Source organism: Netta rufina (assembly GCF_964035555.1).
Source record: "Netta rufina genome assembly, chromosome: Z".
NCBI lineage: Eukaryota > Metazoa > Chordata > Aves > Anseriformes > Anatidae > Netta > Netta rufina.
Genome location: NC_140126.1, coordinates 60,399,727 through 60,415,293, shown reverse-complemented (window position 1 = coordinate 60,415,293; position 15,567 = coordinate 60,399,727). Strand labels below are relative to the sequence as shown.

Here is a 15,567-nt window from a genome sequence, read left to right as displayed (position 1 = left end):
CATAAATACATTGAAAACCAAGACTTAATAAGGCAGAGCAGCTTTAGAAGGAAGCAGAGTGGGTTGCTGTCCAAAGCACATCTTGCAATGTCTGTGATTTAACCAAATATCTATGTTAATCATAGTATAGCTCTATTAACAGCATAACAGCAGGTTCTTTGCAACAAATCATCAGGCAGGCTGACATAAGCAACCTTTACATAGTAGGGCGAAAAATTAAAATTAAAATAGTGCTTCCTGTTTCATTCTTCTTTTTTTTCTTTTTTTTTTTTTTTTTTTTAATTTGCCAGGTAGAAGTTGTGTTTCTCCCTCTTACTGTATATTAGCGGCAACATGACATATTTCCACACATTTTCCTGGGTTCATACAATAAAGGAGTTACCCTACTGCCTGCCTTACTGAACAGAGACCTGATATTGATTAACTATCACAGTGGCATCAGAACTACTCTTAGGATTCAATTTTTTTGTTGTTTTGCATATTTTATTGATCAGAAGTGGTAAATGAGCATCAAGCGTGCAAGAAGACGATGAATTGTTTACTTGCATAAAATAACCTTTCAATAAGGGAAGATGCATTGCTCACACTTTTGGTGCTGTTCTGCTGCCCGAAGCAGATGGCATTCAGCTGCTATTGATTTGCTCCTATAGTTACAGAGCAGCATGTAACAAGGCATGCTCATTTCACTGAAAGAGAGGTGAGGGTTTTTTTTTTTGCCAGGGTGGTGGGAATGAAAAAGGGAGGACAGTTTTTTTTTTTTTTTCCTTTTTTTTTTTTTTTTCCCTTGGCTTTTTTTTCTTCTTTTTTTTTTTTTTTTCCAAGTTTTTTCTTAAGGGGGTGCTAAGTGAATAAGAAAAATCAGAAAACCTTGCAACTTTGTTAGCAGCTCTACAAAAACAAAAAGCAAGGTTTGCATGGTTGCAGAAAAAGGGGGAGTTACTTCCTAGTTCTAGCACTTCTAATAATACTAATTTCTGCTAAGGGCTATACCCCACAGCAGATCGAATCCATGAGCAAGTACCTAAAATTGTGAAAAGCATGCAGAATTTAGCATCATAAAATCTACACCTAACTTCTTTGCTGGTGTATTTTTATTTATATGTTTTACCCTACTTGCGTAAAGACTTAACTCCCTCACAACACAAAATCACTCTGCAATACGCTGGGCTTGATTCTGAGAACAGTTGATTGCACAAATGAGAAAGGAATTTGATAACTTGCTGTCAGATCTCTCCTGTAACGGTGGTGGTGGGAGAGAAATAGGGAATGGGGACAAAATGAGGTTTTTCTGAAAGTTTATTTGAAAGGGTTTTTAATCCAGCATTTTGGCACTAATGTATTAACAAGCAAGATCTATGTTTGACAGATTTTAATGAAATACAGATATATACTCATAAAACAGAGTAAATAGAGCACAGGAATGGTTGTTCTGGAACAAAACATTGTGTGTAATTGAGAGGCTTGTTTCAGGAAGAGTACTATGGTGGGTGCTGCTGAGAACAGGGATGCAGTCCCCAGTCTTTCAACATAGAAGGAACCCAGCTGTCAAGATCCACAAGTGTGTTAGTAGGAGGATTAACAAACTTAGCCTCTTGATGGACCAGTTAAATATTATGAGAACATGACTGCCATACAGTAAGCTCTTCCTTGCATGCCTGTTCTGCAGTGACTCTTACTGCTGGAAGTGCTTACTGTTTATTTTTGAAGTCCTAAGCATCAACCTGCTCTGGTGTTGTTTGGAAAAATAAAATAATTTACTCAGTTCTGACAGCCCTGCTGTCATTCATGTCATTTACATTGTCTTTCATTTTTAATGAAAATAATTAATCAGTTTTGACCCCTGACAAAAAATAAAAAAAATAAAAAAAATCTCACAGCATAATTAGTGCTAGTTATTTACCAATAATTTAATTTCAATAAACTTATTAGTGGCTGTTAAAAAAATGTCCTCCTTATCTGTTCAAACTTCTGTTGTTCTCTGACATAGATTCCAACTTGCTTGTGTCATTTATGAAATGCTGTTTTGCTGTTTTTCTAGTGTCCATATGGTTAGGTGTGACTAAATCTTGACCATTGTTTCAGAATACTTCTGTAGTATAAAGAGGTAAGAAGATGTTGTCTGAATCTTCCACTTTAACCTGTTGGTTTGAACCCAGATTAGAAAACTCTTTGAGAATTTTTTTTCAAAGACAACAAACTTTCATGAGGGTTTTTGTTTTGTTTTGTTTCCAGAAAACATATGTTTTTGAATCAATGACTATCATTGTCAGCACAGCATTTACCTCAATTGTAAGTTGATTGTATCTTGCTCTCCTATGGCGCTAGGGAAATGTTTTAAACATAAGAATTATTACAAACAGAAGTTTACTTAATGTGATCTGGAAAAGCTGTGTGTTTTTAAATGGAATTTCCTGTGTACAGTGGTTCTAAGTGAAACCGAGTTGCTGTCACAAATTAAAACAAATATATCATTATATTCCTGTGATACCTATTCATGCTGTCAGTGCTGACTTCTGTTTTAGTTTTTTTTTTCTTTCTGTTTTTCTCTTTCTTTCATTTCTCAGTTTATAAGTGGTCAACATTTGCTTTGTGCTTCTTTGCTCTTGTATAAGCAACCACTTCATTAGCTCCAGTATTAGGGAATCAAAGTAAATTGTTGTGTTAAATATTCAGCAAAAGATTTTTACCTTGTGTTTACTGCTGAAGATGAGTAAATGTCTTGCAAATGCAACATGGTATTTTCTTTTTAAGCTGATTAAAATTTAATGCATGCATCTGATATTTTAAAGCTTAGTTTAACATTCTTCCTACAGTTACTCTTCCAACATTGCGAACTCTAACAAAATAGCTTAGGGTCTTTATTTAACACCACATTTTCTGCTGAAAAGACTACCAACTCTCAAAACTATATATATATATATATATATAAATGCATAACTTGGTCATTTATGTTACCCCTTCTTTACCTCTGCAAAAATGACACAATGAGTTCATTAACCCCAAGTGCAGTGAATTCCCTGTGCTTTCTACATTCTCTTGTTTGGACTTTGGAGTGGGTACCTGCTGCTTAGTCTAATTAGTTTCAAAGGGAATGTCGAATCATTTCTCAAGAGTTTTCTCTGACCCAAAACCTGTGACAAGAAAATATCAGGGAGACAAAATAAGAAGTTACCTTAGAGTTGAATAGCGTTTTTGTTACACCACCTTGTGCAGTTTAAGTGGGGGAGTTTTCCTCTGGTGATTTCTAGATTTTTGATGACATTTACATGAAATTGTCGGTTTTGTGGAGTGCAAGACTTGTTTTCATAGCTAACTTCATCAGTTTTAATCAACCACCTCGTTTCCCAGCAAAGCCAATATTATGAATTAGTGTTTCTTATGAGGCAAAAAGCAAAGAAGAATACTGTTTAAAGTCTTTTGAGGCGTTTTAGGGGTTTCAGTGGTTTTTAGGCTTTTTCAGTTGATTCAAAGCTGTGTTATTTGATCAAAACCATATTATCTGACCAAAAAACTCTAAGATCCAATCCAACATCTGCATCTTAATAGAATAGTCTGTAACACATTCAGATAGGGCTCATCCAGAGGGTGTTCATGGGGAGATTAAGAAAAACTCATGCTGCAGGGCTGCCTCTCTGTTTCTGTGATTGCTGTCTTATCATTCTGTTGCATTTGTCTCTGAAGAATGAAGTATGGCTTAATTTTTTAATTGTGGCCTTTTTTTCTGACTTGCTCATAGGTTTCCTCCTTATTAATGAGTATTTACTACATAGTAAATGTAGTATATAGAAAATAGGAAAAAAGAAAACCTATTCTGTGCAGAAATTGGTGACAATTTTTAACTCCCTTTAGAAATGGAACATGTTAACAAGAGAAAAAAAAAACAACACATTTTGATGTAATTTGTTATGTCTAAAAATTAACCATGAAAATACTTACAGATACTGCAGCTACTCTGCAGCTAAAATTATATTTTCTTTCAAAGTATTTTTAATAAAGTATGAATTGTTTTCAATATATTGTACAGCCTATGTAAAACTTCGAGTTAATTGAAATAGTGTTCATTTAACTTTCACTTCACATTCAGAAATGTTTGTATTTAATACAGGAAAAGAAAGCAAGCAGCATTTGGTTCAAGGTGATCTTTTGAGATTTCTTAAACCATTTGTTGTGTTCCATTAACTCCTTTCTGTTTTATCTTTGCTTTGCCCTAGTGTTATATGGCTTTTCACATCTTTAAGTAATGTGCACATTTCTGAAACAAAACTAACTACTCACAGTTGAGAGGAGAAAGAAGTGTTAGATTATTGTTCCAAAATCACCTCATCGTCTTCTCTTCCTGCAAGTGGGGGACAGTGTCCACCCACTGCATCAGCCTCCAACTTGGTCTTTTGTCCACGGCAGCCCTTCACGTAGGATCTGCAATGCAGAGCAGAGCTCTCGTATCTCCTCAGCAAATCTGCACCCTCTCTAAAGCTGGGAGAGGAAGGAGGTAGAGGGCTTGTGGATGCGAAAAGCCAAGAAACTACTTTTCACCATGGGGATTTGCTGGTGGGGGCTGGCAGGTGGAAGCAGCCTCTTGCCACCACCTGAGTGGTGGTGGTTGAGTGAAAGAAGGTAGAAGAGCGAGCTGTCCCCCAGCCATGCTCCATCTTCCTTCTCTGACAGGGCCATCCACTACTGCTGACAAGTACACTTGACTGTAACTCAGCTGGTGTAGCAAGAAGTAGTATTTGGAGCAGACTCGACCACAGGTTCCTCTGGGAGAGCAGGCTGCTTCTGATAGTGGTCAAAAGCAGAAGCATGAGGGAGAATACAGAGAACACGCTTTGACACCTCCCCCTTATTACACTCTCAATTTCCATGCATTTTCAGTTCACTGAATTCCTCTTCCATCAATCTATTTAGTCTCTCCTTAAATACATAAAATTTCAGCATCTGTAACATCCTGTGGCACAAGGTTTAACTACTCGTCCCACGAAGAAGTACCTCCTTTTTTTTTGCTAACAATATTATATAGTAATAATTAATAACACTTCTTTTTCTTCTAATACTCTTTAATAATCTTTTAATTTGCCTTTTATAATTGCTGCAGGATAGTGAGCTTACCTTCTGAGGGACATATTGTAGTCCCCAGCATCTCATTCCTCTGGTCACAAATGTTCAGCCTAAAGCCCATCACACTTTGGTATTTTTTCCCTATACACCTCGCTATGGGCTGTATTCTCCTAGCCTCTGTTTGATGACATTTAACTAATTATTTACCTTTGCAAGGATTGCAGGTTTGGGTTTGGGGTTTGCCTTAAAGCCTTAGGTAGGATTCTTTGCCAATAATCTTTTGGAAATGAAATGAGGTTCAATCGATATGGCCACCTCTGTCTCTGCGGTTTTTGATCCTTTCAGGAGTTGCAGTAAGTTTTGAAATGGGATCTCCCTTTACTGCATTACCATCGTCCTTCTGCATTCAGACGTCTTTATCCACGTGCCCACTAACTCTATTCCATATTGTAATTATATTGTAATTGTTTCTAACTTGCCTGTTACTTGTGACTTTATAAGTCTTCAGATCTCTCCTGGTACTTTTGTATTTTGTTTAATCTTGCCTTAGATTGTATGCCATTTTTCAGTCCTCACGTGCGAAGCAGCCATAAACTATGCATAAACACCTTGTTAATTCAGAAATTTCATCCAGTAGTTCCCATAGGTGTTTTGGTGGAATACTGTGTGTTCCTGATGACTTTTTATTACAACAAGCAAATACTCTTCTGTGCATTTTATGACATCAATTAGAGACATACTTTGATGAGGATCCCTACCCTCTTCCCCCCCCCCCCCCAAACCACAGATGTTTGCTATTTAATGCTGAGGTTTCATTGTTTAAATTTGGCAGTGATGAATTCTGGAAGGGTTATCACATATGAAGAAGAAACAAAAAGGTCCTAAACTCAAAATGTAGAGGAATGGTGTTATAATTGACAAAAGCATTGCAAATTTGGAATATCTGGAACTGACATTTTCAGTACCAGCCTTATTCACTCCTAGAGGATGTATTTATGACAGTCTTTACGTGTCCAGATACTGCTGTAGGTTTTGGTGCAAGGTTTTCTCTCAGACTTCCTTCTCATGAGGGCACAAAGATCAACGTAGTAGAACAGCATATGGTTATGCAAGGAAAACAAAACCAAAAAAAAATGTAATTTCCAAACTTTCCAGGTGTTGCGGCTTGAATTTTTTTTTTATTCATTGCAACTTGTTTGTATTTAGTTTCTTTAAGCTTTCATTATACACTCTCGTAAGTGTAAACATCTTCTGCTTTTAACAACTCTGGTGTTGTAGCATTTGTATTATGCATCATTAATGCAGCATTGCTTTTCCTGAGCCTTCTATCCCTGTGGTCTTAAGAAGTCTCTTAAGATGACTTTTCAAGCAAAAATACCTAAATTCTCTAGCATCCTGGAACGTGTGTTTTCTGGATATGCTGATTGATATATATATTATTGTCTAAAGTATTCCTGCATCTGTTTGTTTTCAGCAGCATTATTGACATGGTGTTAATTACTTGTTAATTGTTCATTGTCTTAGTGGTCCGTTGACTTTTAAAAAACACTTTGGTTCAGCCATTTTAAAATCAACATTTATTTTGGTGTCTTTCTTTGTCATTATGGATCTGCTTTCTCTTTTGTACTACCTTTTGCTTTTACTTGTTTTTAAAAGCCTTTCTTGTTCCTACTACCTTTTTTGAATATCAACCTGCCTTTCAGCTTCTTTTCCTTTTGCTCTGTTGATTTCTTCATTTCTCATCCAGCTTTGTCTTAACCTCCGATCCTTTGAGCAGTGTCTCAGGAAATAATATTGACTGCTTCCTTTCATTTTTATTTTTCAAAGGAACTGTAGTCTGTTGCACTTTGTTTCTAATCATTCAAGGGCTAGCCTTCTATTTTGCCGTGAAGAGAAATTCACTGTATGTGCTTACTACATTATGTTTGCAGTCTTCAAAAAAAAAAATAATTTCAATATTGTTTTTTTCACATCAAACAGATTGTATTTATACACTTAACCTCATCAGTCTGTTCTCCACTTAGTAGTTAAGCATTAATTGGAACTGTAAATGTGCAATTAACTACCCGTTTAACTGAAGTACTCATTAACTTAAAACTTATTTGGTAGTATTTTTAATCAAAATGAGTAAAGTGTGTTAAAATTAGGTAAGACATAAGTGAAAATGTTAATAGCCTATAGACTCTTATGAAGCTTTCTGCATATAGATCTTCAATGATGACCCAGCAGTTGTTTAACCTATTGCTTCTATGTAGTTCCTTTTTCCTCTCTGAAGCATGAAAGCATAGATGCTTTCATAGATGATTTTGTCACTCAGGAGATACCTGGTGAGTTTTAAATTCCTCAGCAGTATAGTAAATAGATCTGAAAAGTTGGTGCAGGAATTTATTTTTTTTTTTTACTCTTCTCCAATCTTGAGGTTCAGAGGTGCAATTTCTCCCAGTGCTTTTTTCATTTATTCTTTCCTTCATTCTTTTGTTTGTTCTTTTGTTCATTCTTTATAAAATAACAAACTTTTGCTGTAAAACCTTTTACATTAACTTTCAGATATTATTTTGTGGGTCTTTGTTGGCATATAATACCTACGGTCAACATCTTGTTTGCTTTCACGCTCTCCTGTGTAGATTGCACACCTCTGCTGTTGATTTCCATTTGATAGGCAGTCTAGGAGTGTTGGCTAGATGGTGCTTTGTTGCTGTTATAAGCATCACTTCAGTGTTGTTGTGTTTGTGGTTTTGTGTTTATGTCTTTATACAGAATTTTAAGCATGGTTGATACCTCCTGCTCTAACAAAACTGCCCATCAGTGGTATCACCATTTCTGGTGGTATTGAAAAGCAGTAATTACTAACTATGATAACTTAAGTGATATACTTACAGATAATTCTTGTTGATATTATACAATATTCTCACTGAAGAAAGAAGTAAATTTTTTCGTAGGTCTTCACAATGGGTAATACAAAGCACTATTGTATCTGCTATTTAAAAAAAAAAAAAAAAGAAAGAAAAAAGAAAAGGAACATTTCTCTTAGAAGTCTGGTTCCTCTGTCTACTTGGTTTTTAGTTAATATGTTTTTTTGGTAACCTTTTTATCATTTCATGGGACTGTATAAAGCAGTTCAGGAAAAGGAGGTTAATAGAAGAATATAGACTCTAAAGTGTTCTAAAAGATGTGGGTTTTGGTCCCAGTGGAGACTGACACTCCAGCCTACTTACTGTAGCTGGAAAGTATTGATTTTCTTCTCCCCCTTTTTAGCTGCACCACTGAATTAGGTATTGTGAAGCATCTTTCCCTGTGAAGAGAGGAAAAACTGTCATGAACTTTTTCACCCTAACAGCACAGCATTTCAAACTAAACCCGATTGAACGGAAAAGTCTGTAAGGACTCTTAAAAACCTTGTAACTCAGCTCCCCATTCTTATTTCTCCCTCTCTAATGGCTGTTCCAGCAACCTTGAGGAAGTATGAGACATGATTGTAAGAAATTATTTTTAAGTCTTTTTCATTAAAAACAAAACCAATAATAATAACAATAATAATAAAATCTGTGAAAACAGTTCATTCCTGGCGTATGATCTCCTAAGGTTAGCAAAGTGGTCTTGTTCAGGTTTTCAGCAGGCTGTTCAGTTACTGTTATAATTGGCTGATGAGTAGGTTTGGACCTAACTAGAATGCCAGTGTTCGATTTCAGTGTCCTCTGTGAAGATATGTCACCATTTACCCTGGCTTTAGTGACAATTTTCTAAAAAGAAAACTCGTGGGAAATCATTATGCTGTTTATACGTCTCCCTTGTTGGAGAGCATTATCCTGTGATATTTTAGCACTGTTTTCCACTGCATGATGGCATCTAGCTAAGGTTAAGGCAGAACAAGTCCCTTTGCAATTTTGTGACTATATTTTACTTGCTGAAGGAGAAAAGATAACTGACAATTAAGTATTTTGGATGTCACTGAAAGAACATGTGCAACTAATCAATGACATCCTCAGGGAACATGATTTTATAAAACTGATAAGGTAGAAAAATTGGGATTTTTGTGATTTGTGTTACATAATAATAATTACACCCTTTCGATGAAAAAAGACATTTCTGCTGATATAAACATCAAGCTTTCCCTTGTGTGAGTGTGATTTTTTGTTGTTGTTGTTTTCCTGGAGCATGGAATAGTTCATTAAAGTATGACAGTAACGGATAAACACCCTTTACGTTTTTTTAAGAATATATGGCATTTATGCGCTTAGTTCAGCTGAAATCAATGAGTTTGAAAAATGTATTTTGGAGTCACTTCCCAAAACTGCCAGAGGTTGTTTGTGTTAGGTGTTTTAGTTCTTTGTGTTATTTTTTTTTCCCCTTCTTGTTGTTTTTGTTTAGTTTTTAATAAGGAATTACACATTTTGATTTTTGTTCAAGTCAGTCTAATTAAGTTACTGGGGTCCATATGTGAAAATCATTACTATGATCTTGGTAGAATTCAGATGTATTGGAAATCCACATTACTAATAAAATAATTGTAAAGTTTTGTTTCTTTGAAAATATATATCTTTAACTTTTTGATTGCAGAGCAAATGAGATGTAGTCATGTTTATAAGCCACTGTCATATATTCACTTGAATGCAAGCAACATTTGGGCATTTTACATCACAAATATAGATTGTGGTTTAGAGATTTTACTTACCAGAAACTTTTCTGCTCAGCTCTTATCCAAAGATCAAGTTTGCAAAACAGTTTTCAATCAGAAGTCCAAAATCTGTTGTATTATGGGTTATTCCAGGTATATTAAGCCAATTACAAAAACACTTATTTTGGATTTAGGAATAGTTTTGAGCAACTTAAATACAAAGTTAGGAATACACTTATATTTTTCTCTGAATATCCACTTTGGGCCACCACCAGTTACAGAAAATACAGATAAAGAGATGCACCTAATTCAGCATGTCTAGTTTTTTTTTTTTTTTTCCCCAAGGTCTTTTGTGAAGGCGTAGTACTTTCTGAAAGCACAGTTTCTACCATGTATATTAAATAGCTGGATTGTGTGCTGTCCATTTTTGGCATTAAAGTCAAACCAGAAGATAATTTGCTCACTTGCTGGTCATTATTTAAATAAGTAAATATTACATTATTTTGTGATTCCTTAAAATGTCTGTGGCATTATATTAATTGGAAATCCCTTATTTTATTTTTTCTCAATACAGTCTTATTTTTCTTCATAAAATTCTGGAAATGATAAAATTCCCAGTCAGCAGAGATGGCATCCAAATACAGTACGGTGCAAAATTGCCTTTGTTTCTCTACAAATTCTGCTTCTTGAAGTTTATTGAAGAGCTTATTGAAAAGTAGAGTTACTGACCGTTAACAAACTTTTTGGGAAAAGACACTAAAACATGCTATTTACTCACATCTCTTTTGTGAATTACATTTGGTTGGGGCAGTTTATCAGGGTTTGGGTTGACTTGATGTATGTTGTGAAAAAAAAAATTGAAGAAACAGAATGAGATTAATCTGGAGTGATTGGGAATAGCATCAAATAGTTTTGTAAGAGCTGTTGAGAGCTTTTATGTTCATACAACAGCATATCCCTAACAATCACTGCTCTGTTCAGCAGCCTCAGCAGGCAACTCTTCTTTTGGAAAAAGCTGGGAACAGGAAGTGCAAGCACGAGGTTGCATGGAAGCACTGGATGCCCTTAAGCATCTTTACACAACTTCTTGTAGTTCTCCATTGCGTCTAGTTAGTAAGATGGTTTTATTGGAGCACATCATACACATTGTTATGCAATTCACACAGTCTCTGAATATGCATCCACCTCCACTCCTCCTTCTGTGCATAACCTGAATGCAGAACAAGATAAATTTTGCAGCAGTGTAGTGCTGATTTTACAGAATGCAAATGGAGTGGCATTTTTTAATGCAGCATCTTCCTATAGAGGTGAACTGAAAGGCTTAACACTTGTCAACATTTCAGATCCTTCTGTTTCTTCTGTAGAAGTTGTTATATCCATCACAATCTAGGACAGAAAAGTTCAAAAGCTGTATTTTTCCTTGTTATTTTTTAACTTCTTTGTGATGGCTTCAACTGTGGAAGAAATATAGACTCTGAATTCAGATTTGCAAAAGTAACCTAAAAAGAACCATTTACCAAATGTCGTTGTTGTTAAATGTGTTTCTCTAAGGCTTTGTACACTGTATGTAGTTTTTACATGAACTGGATTTCATTACACAAATATTTGCTATAAAACCTTAGGCCAAACTGCTCTGAGTCTGGAGTAGGTGACCTCTAGATGTCTTTTCCAACCTGTTTTTTTAAAAACGCGTGTGTGTGCCTGTTCTTCTCTGCATGCTATTGTGTCTTCCTACTAATACTGCAATATAGAAGAATACATACACAGAAATAAGTTATACCTGTGTATAAGCTGAGTTTTTTTTTTCTTCCATCACCATTGTTATTTCTTCTCTAGTTTTGTTTCTTCTAATGCAGCATGTGAAAGTGGATAGCTTTACTTGCACAAGTGACTTTATTTAACCGTTTATTTATAAATCTGTTTAAGTTTCCTAATAAGTTTAAATAAGTTTAAAATAAGTTTCTTCCGTGCATGTGTTCGCTCTGGGTCAGGCCTTTATGAGGCAAAGCTTGTGACTTTCATTTGTATGTGAAGTACTGGACTCTGACATCTATATAGATGTGTGGCAGTGTGAACAGTAAATAAATAAGGATTAATCTTTCAGATGAGACATTGGTTGAATATATGAACTGTTTTGTTTATCTTGTGGAAATCAACATTTTATTTTATTTTTTTGTCTGCATTTGTGAAACTGGCAGAGGTCTTTTGTTTTCTTTAAAAGTCATTCCTTCATTATGAATATGCATGTTAAGCATTTCATTTATTTTCTATGTATTTTCAAGTGTACTTTTAATTCATTTACTAAAAATTTTAAATCATCTCATCTGTGCAAAAACAAGGGATGGAGTCCGTCCAGCCATTATGTCGTTGCCATAAAAGAACGTGGCAGGTCTTTGGTGAGAGACCAGCAGGTCTTTGGTCAGAGCTTTGTCTTTAGGAACCACAGCGCAAATATGAGGAATATGCTGTAAGCTTATCTGTCAAGAAAAGCGGAGAGTTTACCTTGTTTGCATGCATTAATTAGTAAGGCATGCATTAATAAAATTCAACAAAGTTGAGACTTCCTTTTTCCACTGTTTTGCCAGGCAGTGTGCTTCAGGGAGGTGAGCATGGAAGCACTGAGCTGTAGCTGCTTTATTTTATGTTTTAAATAAATAGAGTTTTATTCAAAAATGAATGTGCCTGTTACTTAGTTTCAGAATTGGACATCTGTGTTTGAGACACTTCTAGCTTGGCACCAGTGGTGGCAAGTGAAAAAGAATTGTAGTAGCAGAAGCTGAATGTATTTATATGTGATTCATTAAAAACTTTGTGTTTCCTATTGAAATGAAGCACACCAAAATAAGTGCTAAAAAGTGGAGAAGAATTGAACAGTGTTGCAAATGGAAAATGTTTTTGTAGTTTGAATAAAAGTGTGCAATATTTAAATAGATATATAAATCTTGGTTTTCTATTGTACTTTTATTTATTTATTTATTTATTACAGACAGTCATTTTAGAAAATGAAGAGCTTCCTAAAATATTTCTTGATTTCCTGAATGTTCGACATGTACCTACCCTGCCAAAAGCAGAAAGTTGTGGGTAAGCTCTCATTTACTGAAAAATACATGGAGGCCAGAAGGCCCATATCCACTCAGTGCTGATGCAATTCCGTTGACTTAAAATGGTCTTGCTGCCAACTCTAACACTGTAAAATAAATGGGCATTAGGTTCATGTTAAGTATGTTTATATATCCCCAAAAGGTGGTAAAATAAATCCAGCCTGTTCAAAGACAGAAATGAAGTTAAATGTAATATTCTTGGAAAGCAAAGGAGAGTTTGGATGAGAAAAATATGATTTTCTCATAGATCTTGAAGTATCTAGTGAAAAGAATATTAGAATATATTCATAAACACTCACTGCATAGAAAGAATTTGTATGTGTATGATTTATGGTTATTATTAATATTTGGACAAAGCAGAAATTTATTCTGTGATCATTTTTATGTTCACCCTGTCTGTGTTTGAAAATGGGGTCTTTCATCTCTCTGATGACGTCTACTCCAATAGCCCCATTGCCCTCCTCTTGGGAAGGGTTTTTGACCAGTGTAGAAAAAGAGACTCTCAGTATGATTATGGTGAATGTAATGGCTATGGAATCCGAGAACAGCGTAGCTGGAAGTTCTTTTATTGTCTGTAGGGAGAATAATTTCTTTCACTATGCTGCCTGACGTGGTTGGAAGGTCCAGCAGCATTGTTTGAACTTGCTCCATAGGAAGCTGAGTCCCTGCTGCACTTCAGAGGACATCCTGTGCATCTGCAGTAGAGAGGGATGGGTTGAAAAGCATATGGATAAATTTGAGGGCCTCTTAGACTCAGAGGTGTCAACGGCCCTGAGTGGTCTCCAGCATTCAATTGTCTAAACCCTGATAACCTTGTTGTCTCCGTGAAAGCAGACAGGTTGTCCAGCCAACTACACTGTTGAGTTGTGGAGCCAAACCCAAATCACGGTTGGCAAATGGAGATCCAAAATGGAGCTGGAGAGAAAGGCATGGTCCCTAGCTTCTTCTGCATGGTAGTAAATCTGCTGTTGCTTTTCAGTAAAATGTTAAAACTCAAAGTGAAACCTCAAAGCAGAGCTTTAGATTAGTATCTACCTCCCTAAATGGGCATTTGTATGAAAATTAATTTAGGTGTACATCACAAGCCATGATTTTCCCAGAGAATAATGGAATTGTCACTCCAAAAGTGTAAAATTTGCAATTATGGTTCACCAATGGTGCACCTAATATTGAAGATCCACAGGGATTATTCAGCTACAACACATACAGTGGTTTTGAGGGTGATTGTGTCATAGCAAATATGCTCCATATGCAGTCAGTGTGGTATTAACAGTCATGCTACCCACAGCAGATATATAAAACCATGTAAGTTCCAAAAATGTTGTCCAGAAAACAATAAATAAGCAGCCTTCAGTGATGCAGACACAAGCCAGCAGACTTGCAGTTTTCACTTGTAGTTAATGACATCAGCCAACACCGAGAGCGGGACAGTGCACCCATCACTGTATAGATAGGTGTGCTTGTGAATCTGTTGGAGTAAAGTGGATTCTGTGATTTCCAGGCAGTAGTGGTTGTGAAATAATACTGCCTCCCTTGCAGCTACTGACCAGACAAATGCTGCTCCCTTTTATGGTTCTTGAAGGATTTGGTTGTGGTTTATTTTTATGGTTGGTTGATTGGTGGGGTTTGTGTGCGTGTGTGCATGTTGTTGTGTTGTTGATTTTTTTTTTTTTATTGTGGCTTAATTTTATTTTAACTAAAGTTTCCTCTAACTTTAATTGCAGCTCTTTCGATGAAACAGAATCTGAAGAATCAAGGTGAGCTCGATTTCTAATCTTTCTAGGATGTCAGATTAATAAACTACTTGCAATTATTGGCATTTCCTGAATTTTCCTTGCAGTTGTCAAAATAAAAGTAGTTTAGCACTGAAATTATATTTATTTGTTAAATGTCACAGCTAATTTCATCAGCTGTGTTAGCTCCATCTCTTTGTGCTGTGAATTGAGCATGCCTTATGCTTATATATAGAAATTCCTTACAGAACCCTAACAGAATCCAGTTAGCAGTGAAATATTTCTAGGAGTGTTTTTACCCATTGAAGTGTATTTTTCTGTAGCAAGAAGATTTAACATAAGTTAATTAGAGGCTTGGGTTCTTCCCTAAGCATTTGATAGAGCTTTGTGAATCTGGTTGCTCTGCCTTGCAAGTGTATGCACAGAGCAGACCAGAGAGGGCTGGCACTGGCTGGAGAAGGTTGTGGGTTGTGTGGGCAGGGTGGGAGACAGTCCTGGGACACTGGTAACTCTACCCAGGTAAGGCATACAGCAGCCTCGAAGAAGGCTGGAAAAACACAGTGAAATTTCGAGCCTGCTTAGTGGCCAGGAGAGCCTACAGGCAGCGGTACCTGGCTGAGTTGTTCTTGTCTGCGTTACAGCGAGCAGAGCAGGATCGGGAAGACTCAGGCTGGCTGCACGCCACCCCTCCTGGGTGTGACCTGTTCACCCCCAATTTCAAATTAATGGTTTCACTTTGTGGCGGCGGAGCGGCGAGCCTTGCTCCTGGGAGATGGCGTCTGCCCCCCTGGACAGCAGTGGTGTGCAGAAACGCTCCGGCACGAGTCCTGAGCAGCTTGATCACCTCACTTTATCAAAGCTAGTTTGTAGAATATTCTGTTTACTGTCCCTTGATACTGACATCCCTGTTCTTGACCTTTCCAGCAAACTGTCCCACCAGCCTGTGCTGCTGTTCCTGAGGGATCCATATGTCTTGCCTAAAGCCAACGGTAATCAAACCTGTCATCTGCTAACAGTGCTTTACTGATCTGACCCCGCGCCGCATAAACCACATTATTATTAA

At 36.5% G+C, this 15,567-nt stretch overlaps 1 protein-coding gene across 1 annotated transcript in view; it reads left to right on the top strand.

The window, feature by feature from the left end:
- Positions 1-15,567, top strand: part of SNX24 (sorting nexin 24) — a 93,699-nt gene that overhangs the window by 72,457 nt on the left and 5,675 nt on the right. Inside the window, exons 4-6 of the mRNA XM_084305733.1 lie at positions 12,657-12,751; positions 14,496-14,528; positions 15,429-15,493. Coding sequence (XP_084161859.1) covers positions 12,657-12,751; positions 14,496-14,528; positions 15,429-15,493 — 193 coding nt within the window. The remainder of the gene's footprint in view (positions 1-12,656; positions 12,752-14,495; positions 14,529-15,428; positions 15,494-15,567) is intronic.